The sequence below is a fragment of the Pristiophorus japonicus genome, chromosome 14, assembly GCF_044704955.1.
Source record: "Pristiophorus japonicus isolate sPriJap1 chromosome 14, sPriJap1.hap1, whole genome shotgun sequence".
Lineage (NCBI taxonomy): Eukaryota > Metazoa > Chordata > Chondrichthyes > Pristiophoridae > Pristiophorus > Pristiophorus japonicus.
Window position 1 is genome coordinate 57,390,854 of NC_091990.1, and position 22,487 is coordinate 57,413,340.

The window sequence follows — 22,487 nt, forward strand, 5'->3', positions numbered from 1 at the left end:
GGCCTATTTCCCTTAGCAGAGGGGTCAACAACCAGGGGGCATAAATTTAAAGTAATTGGTCGAAGGTTTAGAGGGGATTTGAGGGGAAATGTTTTCACCCAGAGGGTGGTGGGGGTCTGGAACTCACTGCCTGAAAGGGTGGTAGAGGCAGAAACCCTCACCACATTTAAAAAGTACCTGGATGTGCACCTGAAGTGCTGTAACCTGCAGGGTTACGGACCTAGAGCTGGAAAGTGGGATAACCACTCTGTGGCCCCAAGTTTCCACACGCCGCAAAACAGGCGCCCCTCCGAGCTGGGCGCCCGTTTTTCGCGCCGAAAAAAAAACGCGCTTTTCTCCACCTCTCTGCAGGTCCTCTGGCCCTCGGCGCAGCGCAGCAGGAGCTGTAGGGGGCGGAGCCAGGTCCCTGCGCTGAAAACAGTGCCGGGACCTCTGCACATGCGCGCTACAGTGGGCACGCAAGTGCAGTAGCTCCAGGCACCCAGAACTATGTGGGAGGGGCCCGAAGCACGCAGCCCCTAGCCCTGGCCGAATGGCCTCACTGGGGCTGTGTGAATAAGGTTCCTCCCACGGCCAGCTCCTGCTTCCTCCTGAATCCCGCTCCTGCTCCCCCCCCCACCCCCGGACCGGACCGGACCCGACTCCCGCTCCTGCTCCCCCCCGACTGCACCCGACCCGACTGCCGCTCCTGCTCCCGCTCCCCCCCGACTGGACCCGACCTGACTGCCGCTCCCGCTCCCGCTCCCCCCCGACTGGACCCGACCTGACTGCCGCTCCCGCTCCCGCTCCCCCCCGACTGGACCTGACCCGACCCGACTGCCGGTCCTGCTCCCCCCCGACTGGACCCGACCTGACTGCCGCTCCCGCTCCCCCCCGACTGGACCCGACCCGACCCGACTGCCGGTCCCGCTCCCGCTCCCCCCCGACTGGACCCGACCCGACCCGACTGCCGGTCCCGCTCCCGCTCCCCCCCGACTGGACCCGACCCGACCCGACTGCCGCTCCTGCTCCCGCTCCCCCCCGACTGGACCCGACCCGACCCGACTGCCGCTCCTGCTCCCGCTCCCCCCCGACTGGACCCGACCTGACTGCCGCTCCCGCTCCCGCTCCCCCCCGACTGGACCCGACCCGACCCGACTGCCGGTCCTGCTCCCCCCCGACTGGACCCGACCCGACCCGACTGCCGGTCCTGCTCCCCCCCGACTGGACCCGACCTGACTGCCGCTCCCGCTCCCCCCCGACTGGACCCGACCCGACTGCCGGTCCCGCTCCCGCTCCCCCCCGACTGGACCCGACCCGACCCGACTGCCGGTCCCGCTCCCGCTCCCCCCCGACTGGACCCGACCTGACTGCCGCTCCCGCTTCCACTCCCCCCCGACTGGACCCGACCTGACTGCCGCTCCCCCCCGACTGCCGCTCCCACTCCCCCCGACTGGACCTGACCCGACCCGACTGCCGCTCTCGTTCCCCCCCGACTGGACCCGACCCGACCCGACTGCCGCTCCCGTTCCCCCCCGACTGGACCCGACCCGACTGCCGCTCCCGTTTCCCCCCGACTGGACCTGGCCCGACTGCCGCTCCCGTTCCCCCCCGACTGGACCCGACCCGACTGCCGCTCCCGTTTCCCCCCGACTGGACCCGACCCGACTGCCGCTCCCGTTTCCCCCCGACTGGACCTGGCCCGACTGCCGCTCCCGCTGCCCCCCGACTGGACCTGGCCCGACTGCCGCTCCCGCTGCCCCCCGACTGGACTCGACCCGACCCGACTCCCGCCCCCGCCCCCGGACTGGATCCGACCTGACCTCCCCCTCCCCGACCTGACCTCCCTCCCCCTCCCTCCCTCTCTCTCCCTACTTCCCTCTCCCCCCCCCTCCCTCTCCCCCTCCCTCCCTCCCTCTCCCCCCCTCCCCCCCCCGCCGACCCAAACCGAACCTCCCAACCCGACCCGACCCAACGCCACCTACCTGTAAATCTGATGCTGGGGACGGGCTCTGCCCAAAGTCTCGGGCCTGGCCCGTTCAGCCTTCGGTCCCGACAGCAAACCGCTGTCTGAAAGGCCTGCCTGAAGCACTTTCACACAGGTAGGAACATGGCTTATTTAATCTTTTCTTTGCTTATAAATTTTTATTCAGGTTGGATTTATTTGTATAATATTTGTATAAGTATAACTAAGGATTTATTGTAGAATTTAATGACTTCCCTTCCCCCCACTCCCCCCCTCGTTCCCGACGCATAATTTGTAACCTGCGCCTGATTTTTTAATGTGTAGACAAGGTTTTTTCAAGCGTACAAAAATCTTCCCTTACTCCATTCTAAGTTAGTTTGGAGTACGTTTTCACTGTGGAAACTTTGAAATCAGGCGTCAGTGGCTGGACACGCCCCCTTTTGAAAAAAAAATTCTGTTCCAAAGTAAAACTGTTCTACCTGACTAGAACTGTAGAAAACTAAATGTGGAGAATTCTGATTTCTAAGATACTCCGTTCTACACCAGTTGCTCCAAAAAATCAGGAGCAAATCATGTGGAAACTTGGGGCCTATGATTCTATGTATAGAAGATTTAAACATGATCTAATTGAGGTGCTTAAAGTGATTAAAGGATTTGATAGGATACATAAAGAGAAACTATTTCCTTTGGTGGGGGATAAAGGGGGCTTAACCTTAAAATTATAGTTAGAGGGGGGAAAATTGCCCTGCGCCCCAAACGGGCAGATAATTTGAATTAAACGATTATTCTCTGCCAAATCCTCGGGGTGGAGAACAGAGGGATTTTGCCCTCTTTTGGTGCGTGATTTCGTCGGAGTGATGTTTCGGGCAGCTGTGGGGTAGAAGTGGGTCAGGAGCGGGGGCGGGAGTGGGGTGGGAGTAAGTCAGGAGTAGGGCGGGAGTGGGTCAGGAGCAGGGTGGGAGTGAGTCAGGAGCGGGTCAGGAGCGGGACGGGAGTGGGTCGGAGCGCGGTGGGAGCGAGTCAGGAGCGGGTCAGGAGCGGGTCAGGAGCGGGATGGGAGTGGGTCGGAGCGGGTCAGGAGCGCGGTGGGAGCGAGTCAGGAGTGGGTCAGGAGCGGGTCAGGAGTGGGTCAGGAGCGGGAGTGGGTCAGGAGCGGGTCAGGAGTGGGTCAGAAGCGGGAGCGGGAGTGGGTCAGGAGCGGGAGCGGAGCAGGGCGGGAGTGGGTCAGGAGCGGGTCAGGACTGGGTCAGGAGCGGGAGCGGGAGTGGGTCAGGAGCGGGAGCGGAGCAGAGCGGGAGTGGGTCAGGAGCGGGTCAGGAGCGGGAGTGGGTCAGGAGCGGGAGCGGAGCAGGGCGGGAGTGGGTCAGGAGCAGGAGCGGAGCAGGACGGGAGTGGGTCAGGAGCGGGTCGGGAGTGGGTCAGGAGCGGGAGCGGGAGTGGGTCAGGAGCGGGAGTGGGTCAGGAGCGGGACGGGAGTGGGTCAGGAGCGGGAGCGGAGCAGGGCGGGAGTGGGTCAGGAGCGGGACGGGAGTGGGTCAGGAGTGGGGCATGAGTGGGTCAGGAGTGGGGCGGGAGTGGGTCAGGAGCGGGGCGGGAGTGGGTCAGGAGCGGGGCGGGAGTGGGTCAGGAGTGGGGCATGAGTGGGTCAGGAGTGGGGCATGAGTGGGTCAGGAGTGGGGCATGAGTGGGTCAGGAGCGGGGCGGGAGTGGGTCGGGAGTGGGTCAGGAGCGGGTCACGAACGGGGCGGGAATGGGTCAGGAGCGGGGCATGAGTGGGTCAGGAGCGGGGCGGGAGTGGGTCAGGAGCGGGGCGGGAGTGGGTCAGGAGCGGGGCGGGAGTGGGTCAGGAGTGGGGCATGAGTGGGTCAGGAGTGGGGCATGAGTGGGTCAGGAGTGGGGCATGAGTGGGTCAGGAGCGGGTCACGAATGGGAGTGAGTCAGGACCGGGGCGTGAGTGGGTCAGGAGCGGGGTGGGAATGGGTCAGGAGCGGGGCGGAAGGTGGGCGGTATTGCCAGCATTGCCCAGTCACTGGCAGCTTCCCGCCACGCGAAGCTGTCGGGGCCACCGACTGGCAGCCGCTCCGCTCTAGTGGGACAATTTCCCTCGCGGGGCGAAAAGGGGTCGTCGCCGGGCGGTAAGGGGTCGTCGCACGGCCTACGGGGCGGGCCGGAAACCCGTTTCCTCTACCCTCAGCTCGGGGGCAATTTCTCATTAGTCGAACCATCCGCCTGCCCCCGGTCGGAAAAGGCCTTACTGCCCCTAAGAAGGGGGGCAATTTCGGCCCCCAGATGTTCAGGGGTGATGTCAATATTGAGGCTAGGGGGTCAAGAACAAGCGCTGGGCGGTGAGGGGGTAGGTGGGGGAGGGGGGTGTGAGGGGAGGTATCCAGTGTCCTCTGGGATCCTCGATGGTTAGGAAGCCTGAATTATACCCGGGGACACATTCTCCTGCCTTCGCACCCCGCTCACTACAATGGGAATACACTGGGGTAATTCTGACCTGGAACGACCGTGTAAAACGAGTGATAGCGAATCAGCCACCTGAGGAAGACTACCACAAAATAGATGAAGGCGGTAAGAAACTTGCGGAACGGGCGTGTAAATGGGAAATGAATTTTAATATTGGTAAGTGTGAGGTGCTGCATTTTATAGGAAGAATAAGGAGGCCACCTACTCCTTGGAACACAAGAGTGTAAGTGGGCTGGTAGAACAGAGGGATCGGGGGGACAGGTACACAAATCACTAAGGGAGAGAATTGGAAAGTTATGTTAAACTTGTACAGAACCTTGGTTAGATCACACATGGAGTACTACGAACATTTCTGGTCTCCACAATACAAGGATATGGAAGCACTGGAGAAAGTGCAAAAAAGATTTACACGGATGATACCAGAGGATATACTTATCAGGAGAGATTGAACTGGCTGGGGCTCTTTTCCCTTGTAGAAAAGAGAAGGCTGAGGGGTGACCTGATAGAGGTCTTTATGAAGGGGTTTGAGGGTAGACATAGAGAAGATTTGTGGGGGAGAATAGAACTAGGGGCCGTCAATATAGGATAGTCACTAATAAATCAAATAGGGAATTCAGGAAAAATATCTTTATCCAGAGAGTGGTAAGAACGTGGAACTTGCTACCACAGAGCGGCTGAGGCAAATAATACAGATGCATTAAAGGGGAAGTTGGGTAAGTACTCGAGGGAGAAAGAAACAGAATATTGACGGGGTGAGATGAAGTGGGGTGGGAAAAGGCTCGTGTGGAGCATAAACACCGGCATCGTCCTGTCGGGCCAAATGGCCTGTTTCTGTGCTGTAAATTCTATGGGGGTGAAATTCGGTCGCGTCTCATTTGGGGCGGTAATCCAGGCTGAGCGGTAATTTTAGCACCTTGAAAAAGTTTGCGCCTTCCGCCCAGAAATTGGTCAGAATCGGTCGAAGAGCTGACAGGGGCACTAAATCAGCCCTTGCATACCAGAGCTGGGGGGGACACTAACGAAAATGCCAGCATTAAATTTAGCTGAGCCATTGCGCATGCGCCGAACTCCGCTTCAGATCCCGGGAAAAGCCAAGTCTTAAAGTCGCGGCATAGTAATGCACCCGTTAAAATTTTCAACATCACTTTTTCTCAAGCTGAACTCTTATTTCTGTCTGCTGCTGCAAACTCGATGTCTAAACGTTGCACTGACCATGACCTCCGAAGGAAGCACTTCTCTTTACGTAGCCACTTCCCTTTAAGTTAACGACTCTGCAAGCCTGCACCGACTGATTTTCCAGACGGTGTTATTGGCGGGTGCTCAATGAGGCGCACGCACCGAATTTACCGACCGGCGTGAAAGGGTGGGCGCTGCACCAGGAATACGTCAGGATCACACTGATCATCAGCAGCCAGACACTAACGGTTTGCACCCCCGGTGAGCCTCTAATGAATTTTCGGTCGGGGCACTAAATGCTGCACTCCCGGTTGGTAACCTCTTACGCTCCCATTAACGCTCCCTCTGGCCACTAAATGAGACGTTAGACAACCGAAAATGCGGCCCTTTGTATATAATTCTCTGTGTGTAAGATACTGGGCAAAGCAGGGATTGTAGGGTCAATTAGCAGCTCCTAAATGAAAATCTGGTTACAAATGGGATTGAAAAGTTCGGGGTAAAGGATTCAGAGTATGTATAGGCAAGAGGGAGCTCCCAATTACTGAACCACATTTCCATTGCTGAGCAGCTACAGGTTACCAAGAACTTGCACTCCAAACCTTCTGGTCTCAGGTCCCATCACCATCATCATAGGCAGTCCCTCGAACCGAGGATGACTTGCTTCTACGTCAAAAAGTTCACGGGTGTTTCAGTGATGGACCTAAAATTCCAGGTCCGAACAAAATCTTGAAGGGTGGAAGATGCCTGTACGTGGATTTTTTTAAACGTGTGGTGGCCGTTGCACACCAGCCACCACACGGGCTTGACAGAGCTAGGTCTTGGTCCAGTAGCAAGGATTAACCAAGACGACTGGAGACCTGCTATGCTGCACAGGCCTAGGGTGTACATATATCGCAGTGTGGACTGGCCCGTGCTGCCCCTGGGCCTTCGCCTCTTCTGGGCCCCGAACTCACGTCGCTCCTGGGCCCCGGTCACTTCCCTCTACAGTCTTTCGCCACTCCTTCGCCCCGATCTCGCCGCTCAGGTCCTGTGTTCAATTGACTGACAGACTGTGATCGCCAGGACGAGGTAAGCAAACACAATCCGTGGATCAATCAGCAAACAGGGAGAACTTTCAGTCAGGTTAAATTGGTAGGGTAGAACTATCCATGATAGGGTAGTTGATACGTGACCTGTGGAAGGTAGAGATAGGATTGACGGACCTTCTCATCTTGTCCCAAGCAGAATCACAGGTGGGTCGGGGTGGGGAAGGATAATTCTTTCTGATTTTTTTTTAACAAGGCCTTCTAATCACAAAACTTCTCTTTAATGTTGAACAGGTGTGTTGAATGAAGTCTGGTACATTGTGACGGTGCTCTGCCTCCATCTCTCCTTCTGCCATGTAAATGCACCAATGGAAATGATGCCTTTGTTCTGGGACTTACCCCAACTCTTGGAGTGGACGATCCTCTGAGGGGCAGTCCGTGGCACTGACCGAGGACTCGGCAACTTCCTTATCAACTGGTGTCCCCTGCTGATCTTCAGTGGCATCAGTTTTCACACAATCGAGGCCGACTTCTGCAAAAACCACAAGAACCTTTTCAAAAATGCACATTAATCGCGGACGCATGCGCGTAATGCAAGCAGCGCAGGGAATACGTGAATGGGTATGTAGCAGTATCTGCACTTTATTATCAAGGAGAAGTGTTAAAACTCAACCGAAGCCTCTCTCCTCCCCTAATGGGCCCATCTATAGAGGGGCTTGTGGGGTCTGTACTCAAATTGGGCCAAACTTTCTTCAAAGTGACACTGCCAAATCCAGATCGAAGCAGCTTCTGTTCCTGATGTATTCTGTTACATTCGCATGGAATTGGGCACGCAAAATAACAACAGTCAAGGACAAGTAAAGAGTATTTGGGTTATTCGGCTCCTCTCCCATTGCCCTAACTTCGACAGGCCAGCATCCATCTTCAACATCTCCTAATGTATTTCTCCTCCAATTGTCCATCTGACAAATTACTCCAAACATTTATCTCTCCAAGCTAACAAATTCCTCCCGAGAGCTTTTAAATTTATCTTTCAGTCATTAATTTATGTCCTCTGAGCCTACTTTTCTGGTTTAACTTGAAGTAATATTCCAGATCTGTATAATTTAATATGCTCAATGCATTGCTGAGATGCCCTTTGACCTTCTCTCCAGACTGTAGAGCTTGGTCTCCTCCCATCTTTCCTAGTATCTCAACCCCTTTGTACTTAGGAACATAGGAAATGCTCAATGAGAAAAGACCAAGGTCCCTCGAGTCCGCCTTCTTCCAGCCTGGTAATTACAGGATACGATGATAGTGGAATTGTTGACCAATCACAGCGATGAGTCTCTATCAGTGAGTCTACAACAGACCCAGGAACGAGGTGAGGAAAATCTCAGTGGTGGAGAGCTTTGGGAACCACAGGTCCAAAGTCAGTTGTCCCTCCCAAACATGTTACACTCACCACACGTCATGTCTCAAATTACTCATATACAATACTCCAAAAGACACTGGTCTTTTGATGTGCATCCTCTCCAATGTGTATCTGTTCCGAGTTGTAGCACATTAATGAGAATTGAACAAGTATTGATCTAGCCATAGCCTCTAGAGTCTTGTACTATACTGAGCATAGAATGGTACAGCACAGAAGGTGGCCATTTGGCCCATCATGTGCCGGCTCTTTGAATTTGAAAGACCTATCCAATTCATCCCATTCCCCTGCTCTTTGCCCACAGCCCTGAAAATTTCTCCTATCAAGTATTTATCCAATTCCCTTTTGGAAGTTACCACCGCCCAGTCAGGCAAAGCTGGGATCTCAATCTTTTTTTTAACGTGGTTCTGCACACCATCTCTCGATGGAGAGTGAGCAGTCCATTATCATCCTTTTCCAAATCTCTCTGGGCTATTTCCATCCCATTCTCAGTATACTTAGGCTGGACAAATTAGGCCTAAGGTACCATTATGCATACATATCAGGATGAATTTCAGTTTGCCACTTGTGTGCCCAGCTCATTCTGTCAGACATTAACTGCACTTGCCCGCCTTTTTGATCTTTCAATTTTAATATTAGCAAATTTAGCAAACTTGTGATTGCTTTCCAGCATCCAGATCATTTACATTTTCAGTTAGAAAAATAATGGTGGTTCATGTATTGATTTCTGCAGAACTTCACCAAACCCCTTACCCATCTGATACTGCAGCCTCTCCATGTCTGACACAACTTCTCACCTAGTCTGACTGTAACCCCCTCCCCAGTATATGGCACTAAAACCCACCCCCGTACCGTCTACACTACCCCTCTCCTGAGTATCCCTTGCTTTCTAATTTTTGAACTTTATAATGCAGTCCCATGTTCTATCCTGTATTCCCATGGATTTAAATTTAATTAGAAGTCTTTCATGTGGAACTTTATCAAAAGCTTTCTGAGGCTTCAAATAAACTGAACAATGGGAATTGCAAGAGGAGTCAAAATAAATTATCCAGGCAGGACTTTCCCTTCTAAACCCATGCTGCTGATCCTTATCATGATTAATGAATGAACAAGCTATAAAGCCAGCTTATGTCTCCAAGTAGTGCTTGTAATTTTACTCTTTCTGATTAACTTCCTATATTTGTTTGCTTCCTGATTGGTGAGAGGATGAGTTATGAAGCTGAAAATAGCCAATCACCCCAGTAAGACCACGGTTGGAGTAGTGTGTACAGTTCAGGCTCCACACATGCTGAGGCAATAGGGAGGGTGCAGTGTATACGGATACTGGATGGCATGAGGAAAGAGAGCTAGAAAGGGAGACCAGAAAAATTGAGGTTGTTTCATTAGAACAGCGGAGATTACGGGGTGATTTGACAGAGGCGCTAAAAATTCCAAATGGATGGTACAGAATGGATAGAAACAGACTGTTTCTGGTGACTGAGGAGGTGCTAGAATGAGGGAAAATCGACACCAGGTTAAAGTTAAGAGATTTAGGGCGGGGAGCAGGAGACATTTTAACAGAGGGAATGAATTGGTGATTGGAGCAGAGATCATGTCAACATTTAAGAACGGGTTAGATCGGTGGTTAAAGGAAAAGGGGGATACTGGGATACGGGAGCAGGATGGGTGCTTGGGATACGGCTCCTGTGGAGGACAAGCACCAACATGCACTCCTTCTGTGTGTAATTTCTACACAACACATTATAAAAGACTGATCAAGAAAGACTCCACGTGCTACAGTGGTGTGATGATGCAACATGTCAAAGAGCGAGACACGGAACGTGTGGACGGAGGGAGGGAGCATGCACGGGAAGAGAGATCACACGGGGAAAGACAAAGAGAGTGCGTGTGGGGAACAGAGATCGGGGCAAGAGGGCACGAGCTTCAGATAGAGCACACGAGACAGAGCGCGTGCAGCTAGAGCGCACGACGGAGAGAGCGCGCACGCGTACAACAGGGAATGGGAGCAGAGGGGTGCGCAAGGGAGAGCGTGCAAAAGAGAAGTCGAGAGAAAGAGAGCACAAGCTTAAGAGAGAGAGAGGACACGAGGGGGAAAAGAGATTGCGAAAAAGAAAGAGTACGCGAGAGAGTGAAACAGCGTGAGAGAACAGCAGCGTGTAAAGATGGAGGCAGAAAGAGCGGGAGAGCACAAGACAATGGGAAGGTGCAAACACGAGTAAGAGATAGAGGTAGGGAGAAAGGGTGCAAACGTGTGAGCGAGAGATAGAGAGAAAGGGCGGGTGAGAGTGGGAGAGGGTGCACGTGAGAGAGAGAGAGAGAGATATAGAGAGAGAGTGCATGAGGGAGCCTGAGCACGAGAGAGTGCTATCTCTTTTATCCCGCTAGCTGTTTCTACTGACCAATGTTTCGGATGTGAAGTCCTTTCCGCCTGGAGCAGGAGGGCCATACTGCTGGAAGTAAGAGGTGCGGTGTGAGGACCTCCAGTACTGCCACTGAGCTAGACGGTAAGATTATAGAGGACTGAGCTGGAGTGTGAATATTGTATATATCTTTGGACAGGCAGTGAGGAATATTTTGAGCAGAAAGTCCTGCCCTCTCCTTTGAGCCCAGTTACACAATGCAGCAGCAGCAGTGAACAGCTATGGGGACTAGTAATAAAAAGCAGCAAACGACCCTTAAACAATCCAACTGCCCGACAAGCTTATTGCTGAGGAAACTGCTTGTCCTTCAGGTTTATAAACTGTTTACTTAGTGCATAGTATTTCCAACTCCCCTACCCGTGATCCCCCAACTCTCCTCCCCATCTTCCCTGCTGTCTTACTTACAATTCCCCACCCCAGTTACTCTCAATTTCACTGCCCCTCCTCCCCATCTTACCAGGTGCCTCTGCCTTCGTCTCTTTGCCATCTGGCTCTCCATCAGTAGTTGATTTTTTGTCATTCTGCAGGGGAAAAAAATGAACAAGAAAATACGTCAATTTGTGTCGGGTCAAACAGAGCAATACAAACTCCATCGCCATCGGCAAATGTCTCCACCAATCAGCCGCCGCCGAGCGAGCAGTGGGAGCAGTCAGAAACTGACTCCACCAATCACCCGCCGCCGAGCGAGGAGCAGGAGCAGTCAGAAACTGACTCCACCAATCAACCGCCGCCGAGCGAGCAGTGGGAGCAGTCAGAAACTGACTCCACCAATCAACCGCCGCCGAGCGAGCAGCGGGAGCAGTCAGAAACTGACTCCACCAATCAACCGCCGCCGAGCGAGCAGTGGGAGCAGTCAGAAACTGACTCCACCAATCAACCGCCGCCGAGCGAGCAGTGGGAGCAGTCAGAAACTGGCTCCACCAATCACCCGCCGAGCGAGCAGCGGGAGCAGTCAGAAACTGGCTCCACCAATTAGCCGCAAGAAATGGATCACTGAAAGCCTTCGGCAACTGGCTCCACCAATCAGCTGGAAGAAATGGATCACTGAAAGCCTTCAGCATTTGGCTCCACCAGTCAGCCGCAAGAAATGGCTAACTGAAAGCCTTTGGCAACTGGCTCCACCAGTCAGACACGAGATGGACAGCAGTGATAGCCGTCAGCAACTGACTCCACCAATCAGCCGCCGCCGAGCGAGCAGTGGGAGCAGTCAGAAACTGACTCCACCAATCAGCCGCCGAGCGAGCAGTGGGAGCAGTCAGAAACTGACTCCACCAATCAGACGCCGAGCGAGCAGCGGGAGCAGTCAGAAACTGACTCCACCAATCAGCCGTCGCCGAGCGAGCAGTGGGAGCAGTCAGAAACTGACTCCACCAATCAGCCGCCGCCGAGCGAGCAGTGGGAGCAGTCAGAAACTGACTCCACCAATCAGCCGCCGAGCGAGCAGCGGGAGCAGTCAGAAACTGACTCCACCAATCACCCGCCGCCGAGCGAGTAGTGGGAGCAGTCAGAAACTGACTCCACCAATCAGCCGCCGAGCGAGCAGCGGGAGCAGTCAGAAACTGACTCCACCAATCAGCCGCCGCCGAGCGAGTAGTGGGAGCAGTCAGAAACTGGCTCCACCAATCAGCCGCAAGAAATGGATCACTGAAAGCCTTCGGCAACTGGCTCCACCAATCAGCTGGAAGAAATGGATCACTGAAAGCCTTCGGCATCTGGCTCCACCAGTCAGCCGCAAGAAATGGCTCAATGAAAGCCTTCGGCAACTGGCTCCACCAGTCAGACACGAGATGGACAGCAGTGATAGCCGGCAGCAACTGACTCCACCAATCAGTCTCCGGCGAGACTTCTATGCCAGTTGTCAGCAACTGGCCACACCGATCACCCGTGAGGAGAGCAGAGGCTGGGGTTGGCAACTGGCTTCATCAAACAGCAGCAAGGAAAGCATTGATAACCGTCGGCAACTGGCTTCATCACACAGCAGCGAGGAAAGCATTGATAACCGTCGGCAACTGGCTTCACCAAACAGCAGTGAGGAAAGCATTGATAACCGTCGGCAACTGGCTTCACCAAACAGCAGCAAGGAAAGCATTGATAACCGTCGGCAACTGGCTTCATCACACAGCAGCGAGGAAAGCATCGATAACCGTCGGCAACTGGCTTCATCACACAGCAGCGAGGAAAGCATCGATAACCGTCGGCAACTGGCTTCATCACACAGCAGCGAGGAAAGCATCGAAATCCGTCGGCAACTGGCTTCATCACACAGCAGCGAGGAAAGCATCGATAACCGTCGGCAACTGGCTTCATCAAACAGCAGCGAGGAAAGCATCGGTAGCCGTCGGCAACTGGCTTCACCAAACAGCAGCGAGGAAAGCATCGATAACCATCGGCAACTGGCTTCACCAAACAGCAGCGAGGAAAGCATCGTTAGCCGTCGGCAACTGGTTTCACCAAACAGCAGTGAGGAAAGCATCGATAACCGTTGGCAACTGGCTTTACCAAACACTAGTGAGGAAAGCATCGATAGCCGTCGGCAACTGGTTTCACCAAACAGCATCAAGGAAAGCTTCGATAACCATCGGCAACTGGCTTCACCAAACAGCAGCGAGGAAAGCATAAATAGCCGTCGGCAACTGGCTTCACCAAACAGCAGTGAGGAAAGCATCAATAGCCGTCGGCAACTGGCTTCACCAAACAGCAGTGAGGAAAGCATCGACAGCCGTCGGCAACTGGCTTCACCAAACAGCAGCGAGGAAAGCATCAATAGCCGTCGGCAACTGGCTTCACCAAACAGCAGTGAGGAAAGCATAAATAGCCGTCAGCAACTGGCTCCACCAAACAGCATCGAGGAAAGCATCGATAGCCGTCAGCAACTGGCTCCACCAAACAGCAGCAAGGAAAGCATAAATAGCCGTCGGCAACTGGCTCCACCAAATAGCATCGAGGAAAGCATCGATAGCCGTCAGCAACTGGCTCCACCAAACAGCAGCGAGGAAAGCATAAATAGCCGTCGGCAACTGGCTTCACCAAACAGCATCGAGGAAAGCATTGAGAACCGTCGGCAATTGGCTCCACCAAACACTAGTGAGGAAAGCATAAATAGCCGTCGGCAACTGGCTCCACCAAACAGCAGCGAGGAAAGCATCGATAGCCTTCGGCAATTGGCTTCACCAAACAGAGTCGAGGAGAGCATTGATAGCCGTCGGCAATTGGCTCCACCAAACAGAGTCGAGGAGAGCATTGATAGCCTTTGGCAACTGGCTTCACCAAACAGAGTCGAGGAAAGCATCGATAGCCTTCGGCAACTGACTTCACCAAACAGCAGCGAGGAAAGCATTGACAGCCGTCGGCAACTGGCTCCATCAAACAGCATCAAGGAAAGCATCGATAGCCTTCGGCAACTGGCTCCACCAAACGGAGTCGAGGAAAGCATCGATGGCCGTCGGCAGCTGGCTCCACCAAACAGAGTCGAGGAGAGCATTGATAGCCTTTGGCAACAGGCTTCACCAAACAGAGTTGAGGAAAGCATCGATAGCCGTCGGCAACTGGCTCCACCAAACAGCATCGAGGAAAGCATCGATAGCCTTCGGCAACTGGCTTCACCAAACAGCAGCAAGGAAAGCATCGATAGCCATCGGCAGGTGGCTTCACCAAACAGCAGCGAAGAAAGCATCGATAGCCTTCGGCAACTGGCTTCACCAAACAGCAGCAAGGAAAGCATCGATAGCCATCGACAAGTGGCTTCACCAAATAGCAGCGAGGAAAGCATCGATAGCCATCGGCAAGTGGCTTCACCAAACAGCAGCGAGGAAAACATCGTTAGCCGTCGGCAACTGGCTTCACCAAACAGCAGCGAGGAAAGCATCGATAGCCATCGGCAAGTGGCTTCGCCAAACAGCAGCGAGGAAAGCATCGTTAGCTGTCGGCAACTGACTCCGCCAAACACCAGCGAGGAAATCAGTGTCAGTAACCCGCAGCTAGTTCTACCAAGGAACAGACAAAGCTATTACAGAAATACCCATCGGCATATGGTTACACACCTCTGCCAACCCACTCCAGACAGAGAAGAGATACCTATCAAAGTCGAGTTCCATCGACCAACCAACTCCAAGAGAGCACCAATCAACGTCTGGCTACGAGGTAACATCGGCTAACCAGGACCCAGCAACACAAACCAATCATGATTAAGACAGGACTGACCATCACTGCCCACCACATACAGACCAATCAGACCAACCCATTGCGCAAAAAAGTGACACCAATCCTTCAGTTGAGGTAATAAAATTTCAGCAAAAGTTTGTTTCCCCCATTATTACAGACACTCCCAGTGTGTCCCCCATTATTACACCAACACTCCCAGTGTGTCCCCCATTATTACACCAACACTCCCAGTGTCCCCCCATTACTACACTGACACTCCCAGTGTTTCCCCCATTATTACACCGACACTCCCAGTGTTTCCCCCATTATTACACTGACACTCCCAGTGTTTCCCCCATTATTACACTGACACTCCCAGTGTGTCCCCCATTATTACACTGACACTCCCAGTGTTTCCCCCATTATTACACTGACACTCCCAGTGTTTCCCCCATTATTACACTGACACTCCCAGTGTGTCCCCCATTACTACACTGACACTCCCAGTGTTTCCCCCATTATTATACCAACACTCCCACTGTGTCCCCCATTATTACACTGACACTCCCAGTGTTTCCCCCATTATTACACTGACACTCCCAGTGTGTCCACCATTATTACACGGACACTCCCAGTGTTTCCCGCATTATTACACTGACACTCCCAGTGTCTCCCCCATTATTACACCGACACTCCCAGTGTGTCCCCCATTATTACACTGACACCCCCAGTGTTTCCCCCATTATTACACTGACACTCCCAGTGTGTCCCCCATTATTACACCGACACTCCCAGTGACAGATTAGGAAAAGGGGAGGTGCAACGAGACCTGGGTGTCATGGTACATCAGTCATTCAAGGTTGGCATGCAGGTACAGCAGGCGGTTAAGAAAGCAAATGGCATGTTGGCCTTCATAGCGAGGGGATTTGAGTACAGGGGCAGGGAGGTGTTGCTACAGTTGTACAGGGCCTTGGTGAGGCCACACCTGGAGTATTGTGTACAGTTTTGATCTCCTAACTTGAGGAAGGACATTCTTGCTATTGAGGGAGTGCAGCGAAGGTTCACCAGACTGATTCCCGGGATGGCGGGACTGACATATCAAGAAAGACTGGATCAACTGGGCTTGTATTCACTGTAGTTCAGAAGAATGAGAGGGGATCTCATAGAAACGTTTAAAATTCTGACGGGTTTAGACAGGTTAGATGCAGGAAGAATGTTCCCAATGTTGAGGAAGTCCAGAACCAGGGGTCACAGTCTTAAGGATAAGGGGTAAGCCATTTAGGACCGAGATGAGGAGAAACTTCTTCACCCAGAGAGTGAGGAACCTGTGGAATTCTCTACCACAGAAAGTTGTTGAGGCCAATTCACTAAATATATTGAAAAAGGAGTTAGATGTAGTCCTTACTACTAGGGGGATCAAGGGGTATGGCGAGAAATCAGGAATGGGGTACTGAAGTTGCATGTTCAGCCATGAACTCATTGAATGGCGGTGCAGGCTCTAAGGGCCGAATGGCCTACTCATGCACCTATTTTCTATGTTTCTATGTTTCCCCCATTATTACACTGACACTCCCAGTGTGTCCCCCATTATTACACCAACACTCTCAGTGTTTCCCCCATTATTACACCAACATTCCCAGTGTTTCCCCCATTATTACACCAACACTCCCAATGTGTCCCCCATTATTACACTGACACTCCCAGTGTGTCACCCATTATTACACCAACACTCCCAGTGTTTCCCCCATTATTACACCAACACTCCCAGTGTTTCCCCTATTATTACACCAACACTACCAATGTTTCCCGCATTATTACACCAACACTCCCAGTGTGTCCTCCATTATTACACTGACACTCCTAGTGTTTCCCCCATTATTACACTGACACTCCCAGTGTGTCCCCCATTACTACACTGACACTCCCAGTGTTTCCCCCATTATTACACTGACACTCCTAGTGTTTCCCCCATTATCACACCAACACTCCCAGTGTTTCCTCCATTATTACACTGACACTCCCAGTGTTTCCCCATTATTATTTTGACACTCCCAGTGTCTCCCCCATTATTACACTGACACTCCCAGTGTTTCCCCCATTATTACACTGGTAATCCCATGGGCTTGAGCCCACGAACTTCTGACTCAGAGGCGATAGTGCTATCCTTGAGCCAAGGGTGACACCTGCAGTACCTTGGCCCAAAGCGGAGTTCAAAATTTCACTGTAGGAACATGTGTAGGCCATTCAGCCCCTCCACCTTTTATCCGCCATTCACTTAGCTTATGGATGATCTGTATCTTAAATCCATCCAACTGCCTTGGTTCTGTAACCATAATACCCTTGGCTAAGGAAAATCAATCAATCTCAGTTTTCACATTTTCAATTGGCCCCCAGCCTCAACTGCATTTTGAGGCGGGGAGAGAGTTCCAGAAATAGTCTATCTACCCTATCAACTTGTTTGATCATCTTTAGCATCTCCAATCAATCACCCCTTAATCTTCTATATTCAAGGCAATACAAGCCTAATCTATGCAACTTGTCCTCATAATTAAACTTTTTAGAACTGGTATCATTCTGGAGAATCTGCACTGCACCGCCTCAAGGCTAATATATCCTTCCTGAGATGCAGTGCCCAGAACTGAACACAGTACTCCAGATGGGGTCTAACCAGAGCTTTGTGCAAGTGTAACATAACCTCCAACCCTTTGTATCCCAGCCCGCTTGAGATAAAGGCTAGCATTCCATTAGCCTTTGTAATTACCTTCTGTACATGTCCACTAAGCTTTTAGTGATTTCTGTATTAGGACCCCTAAATCTCTCCGCTCCTCCACAGTTCCTAGCTTCTCGCCATTTAGAAAACACTCTGACCTATTTTTCTTACATCCAAATTGGATGGCCTCACTTTGCCACATTAAACTCCATCTGCCCTTTCTTTTCCCCCTCCCGTCCTCTTTTATGAACTTTACCTGTAAAGTCTGGTGGTTTCCCCATTGTGTCCCAGTAATTCTCACACCCCTCTGCTCTCACTCTCCACCTTAGGAGTCAGGACCGACTTCATGGCAAATAGGGGATTTCATTGGTTGGGAACTAACCTAAGAGGCACGTTAGCCAACCAATCAAAACCCCCATCCCAGGCCAGCTGTGTCAGGATAGATACATTTGCCCACACACTCAAAGGATTACAAACACACATGCAACATTAATTTACTGGTAATAAGCTCATGAGTGACGTGTGTAAAAGGACTAGAGTGAGATGTACCTTATCCAGACAATCCGATCTCCGAGTCCTTTTCATAATCTGTTCCAGCCGCTGCAAAGATAAAAGGAGATAAAATGTTACAACGGCTCAATAAGATTAAATAGTTTCCATTCCATCTATCCTACTGGCCTAAATGGAGCCCAACAGTTTCATCCGGGTGATTTGCGCAGGATCCAGCCTCTTGATAATATCCCATCACAGTCCTTTCAACTCATTCATGAGTGATCCCATCAATCTGGCCTGGATTCAAATACAGCCTCAGGAGTTAAGGAGACGTAAGAAATGGGAGCAGGAGTAGGCCCTGCGGCCCCTCGTGCCTGCTCTGCCATTCAATAAGATCATGGCTGATCATTGATCTTAACTCCACATTCTTGCCCGATCTCCATATCCCTTGATTTCCCTAGAGTCTCAAAATCTATCGATCTCAGCCTTGAATATACTCAAGGACTCAGCATCCACAGCCCTCTGGGGCAGAGAATTCCAAAGATTCACAACCCTCTGAGTGAAGAAAGTTCTCCTCATCTTAGTCCTAAATGACCAACTCCTTATCATGAGACTCTGACCTCTAGTTCGAGATTCTCCAGCCAGAGGAAACAGCCTTCAAGCATCTACTCTGTCAAGAATTTTATATGTTTCCATGAGATCATCACTCATTCTTCCAGGCCCAACCTACTCAATCTCTCCTCATAGGACAACCCTTACAGCCCAGGAATCAATCTAGTGAACCTTTGTTGCACTTCCTCCAAGGCAAGTATATCCTTCCTTAGGTAAAGAGACCAAAACTGTACACAGTACTCCAGGTGTGGTCTCACTAAAACCCTATATAATTGCAGCAAGACTTCCTTCCTCTTATTTTCCAACCCCCTTGCAATAAAGGCTAACATACCATTTGCCTTCTTAATTGCTTGCTGTATCTGTATACTAGCTTTCTGTGTTTCATGCACGAGAACTCCCAAATCTCTCTAAATACCAACATTTACCATCACTCTTTTAAAAATATTCTGCATTTTCATTCTTCCTCCCAAAGTGGATAATTTCACACTTCCTCATAATTATACTCCATCTGCCAACTCCTTGCCCAATACGGTCTGTATCCCTTTGCAGTCCCTTTGTATCCTCCTCAAAGCTTACTTTCGCACTTAGCTTTGTATCGTTAGCAAACCTGGATACATTACACTCAGTTTCCTCATCGAAGTCATTCATATAGATTGTAAATAGCTGAGGCCCCAGCACCGATCAGTGCAGCACCCCACTAGTTATACCCTGCCATCCCGAAAATTACCCGTTTATTCCTGCTCTCTGTGTTCTGTCCGTTAACCAATCCTCAATCCATGCTAATATATTACCCCCAATCCCATGAGTCCTAATCTTGTGCAACAACCTCATGTGGCACCTTATCGAATGCCTTCTGAAGATCCAAAATAATATATCCACTGGTTTTCCTTTATTTATCCTGCAAGTTACATCCTCAAAAAAACTTGAATACATTTGTCAAACACGAATACCCTTTCATAAAACAATGTTGACTTTGCCGAATCCTGTTATTATTTTCCAAGTGCTCTGTTACCACGTCCTTAATAATAGATTCTAGCATTTTCCCTAGTACTATTGTAAGGGGAATAGATAAGACGTTTCTGCGGCCGCAATTGAGACTCCAGGATGGCATATTGCCTCCCTGGTGCAAGGGTCAAGGATATCTCGGAGCGGGTGCAGGACATTTTGAAAAGGGATAGCGAACAGCCAGTTGTCGTGGTGCATATAGGTACCAACGATATAGTTAAAAAATGAGATGAGGTCCTACAAGCTGAATTTAGGGAGCTAGGAGTTAAATTAAAAAAAAGGACCTCAAAGGTAGTAATCTCAGGATTGCTACCAGTGCCACATGCTAGTCAGAGTAGGAATCGCAGGATAGCTCAGATGAATACGTGGCTTGAAGAGTGGTGCAGAAAGCAGGGATTCAAATTCCTGGGTCATTGGAACCGGTTCTGGGGGAGGTGGGACTAGTACAAATTGGACGGTCTGCACCTGGGCAGGCCCGGAACCAATGTCCGAGGGGGAGTGTTTGCTAGTGCTGTTGGGGAGGAGTTAAACTAATATGGCAGGGGGATGGGAACCTATGCAGGGAGACAGAGGGAAGTAAAATAGGGGCAGAAGCAAAAGATAGAAAGAAGAAAAGTAAAAGTGGAGGGCAGAGAAACCCAAGGCAAAAATCAAAAAGGGCCACATTACAGCAAAATTCTAAAAGGGCAAAGTGTATTAAAAAGACAAGCCTGAAGGCTCTGTGCCTCAATGCGAGGAGTATTCATAATAAGGTGGACAAATTAACTGCACAGGCAGCAATTAATGAATATGATATAATTGGCATCACGGAGACATGGCTCCAGGGTGACCAAGGCTGGGAACTCAGCATCCAGGGGTATTCAACATTCAGGAAGGATAGACAGAAAGGAAAAGGAGGTGGGGTAGCGTTGCTGGTTAAAAAGGAGATTAACGCAATAGTAAGGAAGGACATTAGCTTGGATGATGTGGAATCTGTATGGGTGGAGCTACGGAATACCAAAGGGCAGAAAACGCTAGTGGGAGTTGTGTACAGACCACCAAACAGTAGTAGTGGAGTTGGGGACAGCATCAAACAAGAAATTAGGGATGCATGCAATAAAAGTACAGCAGTTATCATGGGCGACTTTAATCTACATATAGATTGGGCTAACCAAACTGGTAGCAATACGATGGAGGAGGATTTCCTGGAGTGTATTGGGGATGGTTTTCTGCACCAATATGTCGAGAGGGCTGGGCATTCTAGACTAGGTGATGTGGGGTAATGAGAAAGGACTAATTAGCAATCTTGTTGTGCGAGGCCCCTTGGGGAAGAGTGACCACAATATGGTAGAATTCCTTATTAAGATTGAGAGTGACACAGTTAATTCAGAGACTAGGGTCCTGAACTTGAGGAAAGGTAACTTCAATGGTATGAGACGTGAATTGGCTAGAATAGACTGGCAAATGATACTTAGAGGATTGACGGTGGATAGGCAATGGCAAACATTTAAAGATCACATGGATGAACTTCAGCAATTGTACATCCCTGTCTGGAATAAAAATAAAACAGGGAAGGTGGCTCAACCGTGGCTAACAAGTGAACTTAAAAATAGTGTTAAATCCAAGGAAGAGGCATATAAATTGGCTAGAAAAAGCAGCAAACCTGAGGACTGGGAGAAATTTAGAATTCAGCAGAGGAGGACAAAGGGTTTAATTAAGAGGGGGAAAATAGAGTACAAGAAGAAGCTTGCTGGGATTATAAAAACTGACTGCAAAAGCTTCTATAGATATGTGAAGAGAAAAAGATTAGTGAAGACAAACGCAGGACCTTTGCAGTCAGATTCAGATGAATTTATAATGGGGAACAAAGAAATGGCAGACAGTTGAACAAATACTTTGGTTCTGTCTTCACGGAAGGAAGACACAAATAAAATTCCGGAAGTACTAGAGGACAGAGGGTCTAGTGAGAAGGAGGAACTGAAGGATATCCTTATTAGGCGGGAAATTGTGTTAGGGAAATTGATGGGTTTGAAGGCAGATAAATCCCCGGGGCCTGATAGTCTGCATCCCAGAATACTTAAGGAAGTGGCCCTAGAAATAGTGGATACATTGGTGATCATTTTTCAACAGTCTATCGACTCTGGATCAGTTCCTATGGACTGGAGGGTAGCTAATGTAACACCACTTTTTAAAAAGGGAGGGAAAGAGAAAACGGGTAAATTTGACCGGTTAGCCCGACATCAGTAGTGGGGAAAATATTGGAATCAATTATTAAAGATGAAATAACAGCGCGTTTGGAAAGTAGTGAGAGGATCGGTCCAAGTCAGCATGGATTTATGAAGGGGAAATCATGCTTGACATATCTTCTGGAATTTTTTGAGGATGTATCTAGTAAAGTGGACAAGGGAGAACCAGTGGATGTGGTGTATTTGGACTTTCAAAAGGCTTTTGACAAGGTCCCACGCAAGAGATTGGTGTGCAAAATTAAAGCACATGGTATTGGGGGTAATGTACTGACGTGGATAGAGAACTGGTTGGCAGACAGGAAGCAGAGAGTCGGGATAAATGGTTCCTTTTCAGAATGGCAGGCAGTGACTAGTGGAGTGCCGCAGGGCTCAGTGCTGGGACCCCAGCTATTTACAATATACATTAATGATTTAAATGAAGGAATTGAGTGTAATATTTCCAAGTTTGCAGAGGACACTAAACTGGGTGACGGTGTGAGCTGCAAGGAGAACGCTAAAAGGCTGCAGGGTTGATTTGGATAGGTTAGGTGAGTGGGCAAAGGCATGGCAGATGCAGTATAATGTGGGAAAATGTGAGGTTATCCACTTTGGGGGCAAAAACACGAAGGCAGAATATTACCTGAATGGCGGCAGATTAGGAAAAGGGGAGGTGCAACGAGACCTGGGTGTCATCAGTCATTGAAAGTTGGCATGCAGGTACAGCATGCAGTGAAGAAGGCAAATGGTATGTTGGCCTTCATAGCTAGGGGATTTGAGTATAGGAGCAGGGAGGTCTTACTGCAGTTGTACCGGGCCTTGGTGAGGCCTCACCTGGAATACTGTGTTCAGTTTTGGTCTCCTAATCTGAGGAAGGACGT

General features: G+C 50.6%; 1 protein-coding gene and 1 long non-coding RNA gene across 4 annotated transcripts in view; one reads left to right on the forward strand and one right to left on the reverse strand.

The window, feature by feature from the left end:
* LOC139279919 (uncharacterized) overlaps positions 1-8,630 on the forward strand; it is a 74,974-nt gene extending 66,344 nt beyond the window's left edge. The window contains exon 3 of the long non-coding RNA XR_011596548.1: positions 6,910-8,630. This is a non-coding gene — a long non-coding RNA (uncharacterized lncRNA). The remainder of the gene's footprint in view (positions 1-6,909) is intronic.
* Positions 1-22,487, reverse strand: part of map7d1a (MAP7 domain containing 1a) — a 202,510-nt gene that overhangs the window by 9,626 nt on the left and 170,397 nt on the right. For all 3 annotated transcript variants that reach the window (XM_070899240.1, XM_070899239.1, XM_070899241.1), the window contains 3 exons: positions 17,846-17,896; positions 10,904-10,967; positions 7,015-7,147 (listed from right to left, as the gene is read on the reverse strand). In XM_070899240.1, the coding sequence (XP_070755341.1) occupies positions 7,015-7,147; positions 10,904-10,967; positions 17,846-17,896 (248 nt within the window). The remainder of the gene's footprint in view (positions 1-7,014; positions 7,148-10,903; positions 10,968-17,845; positions 17,897-22,487) is intronic.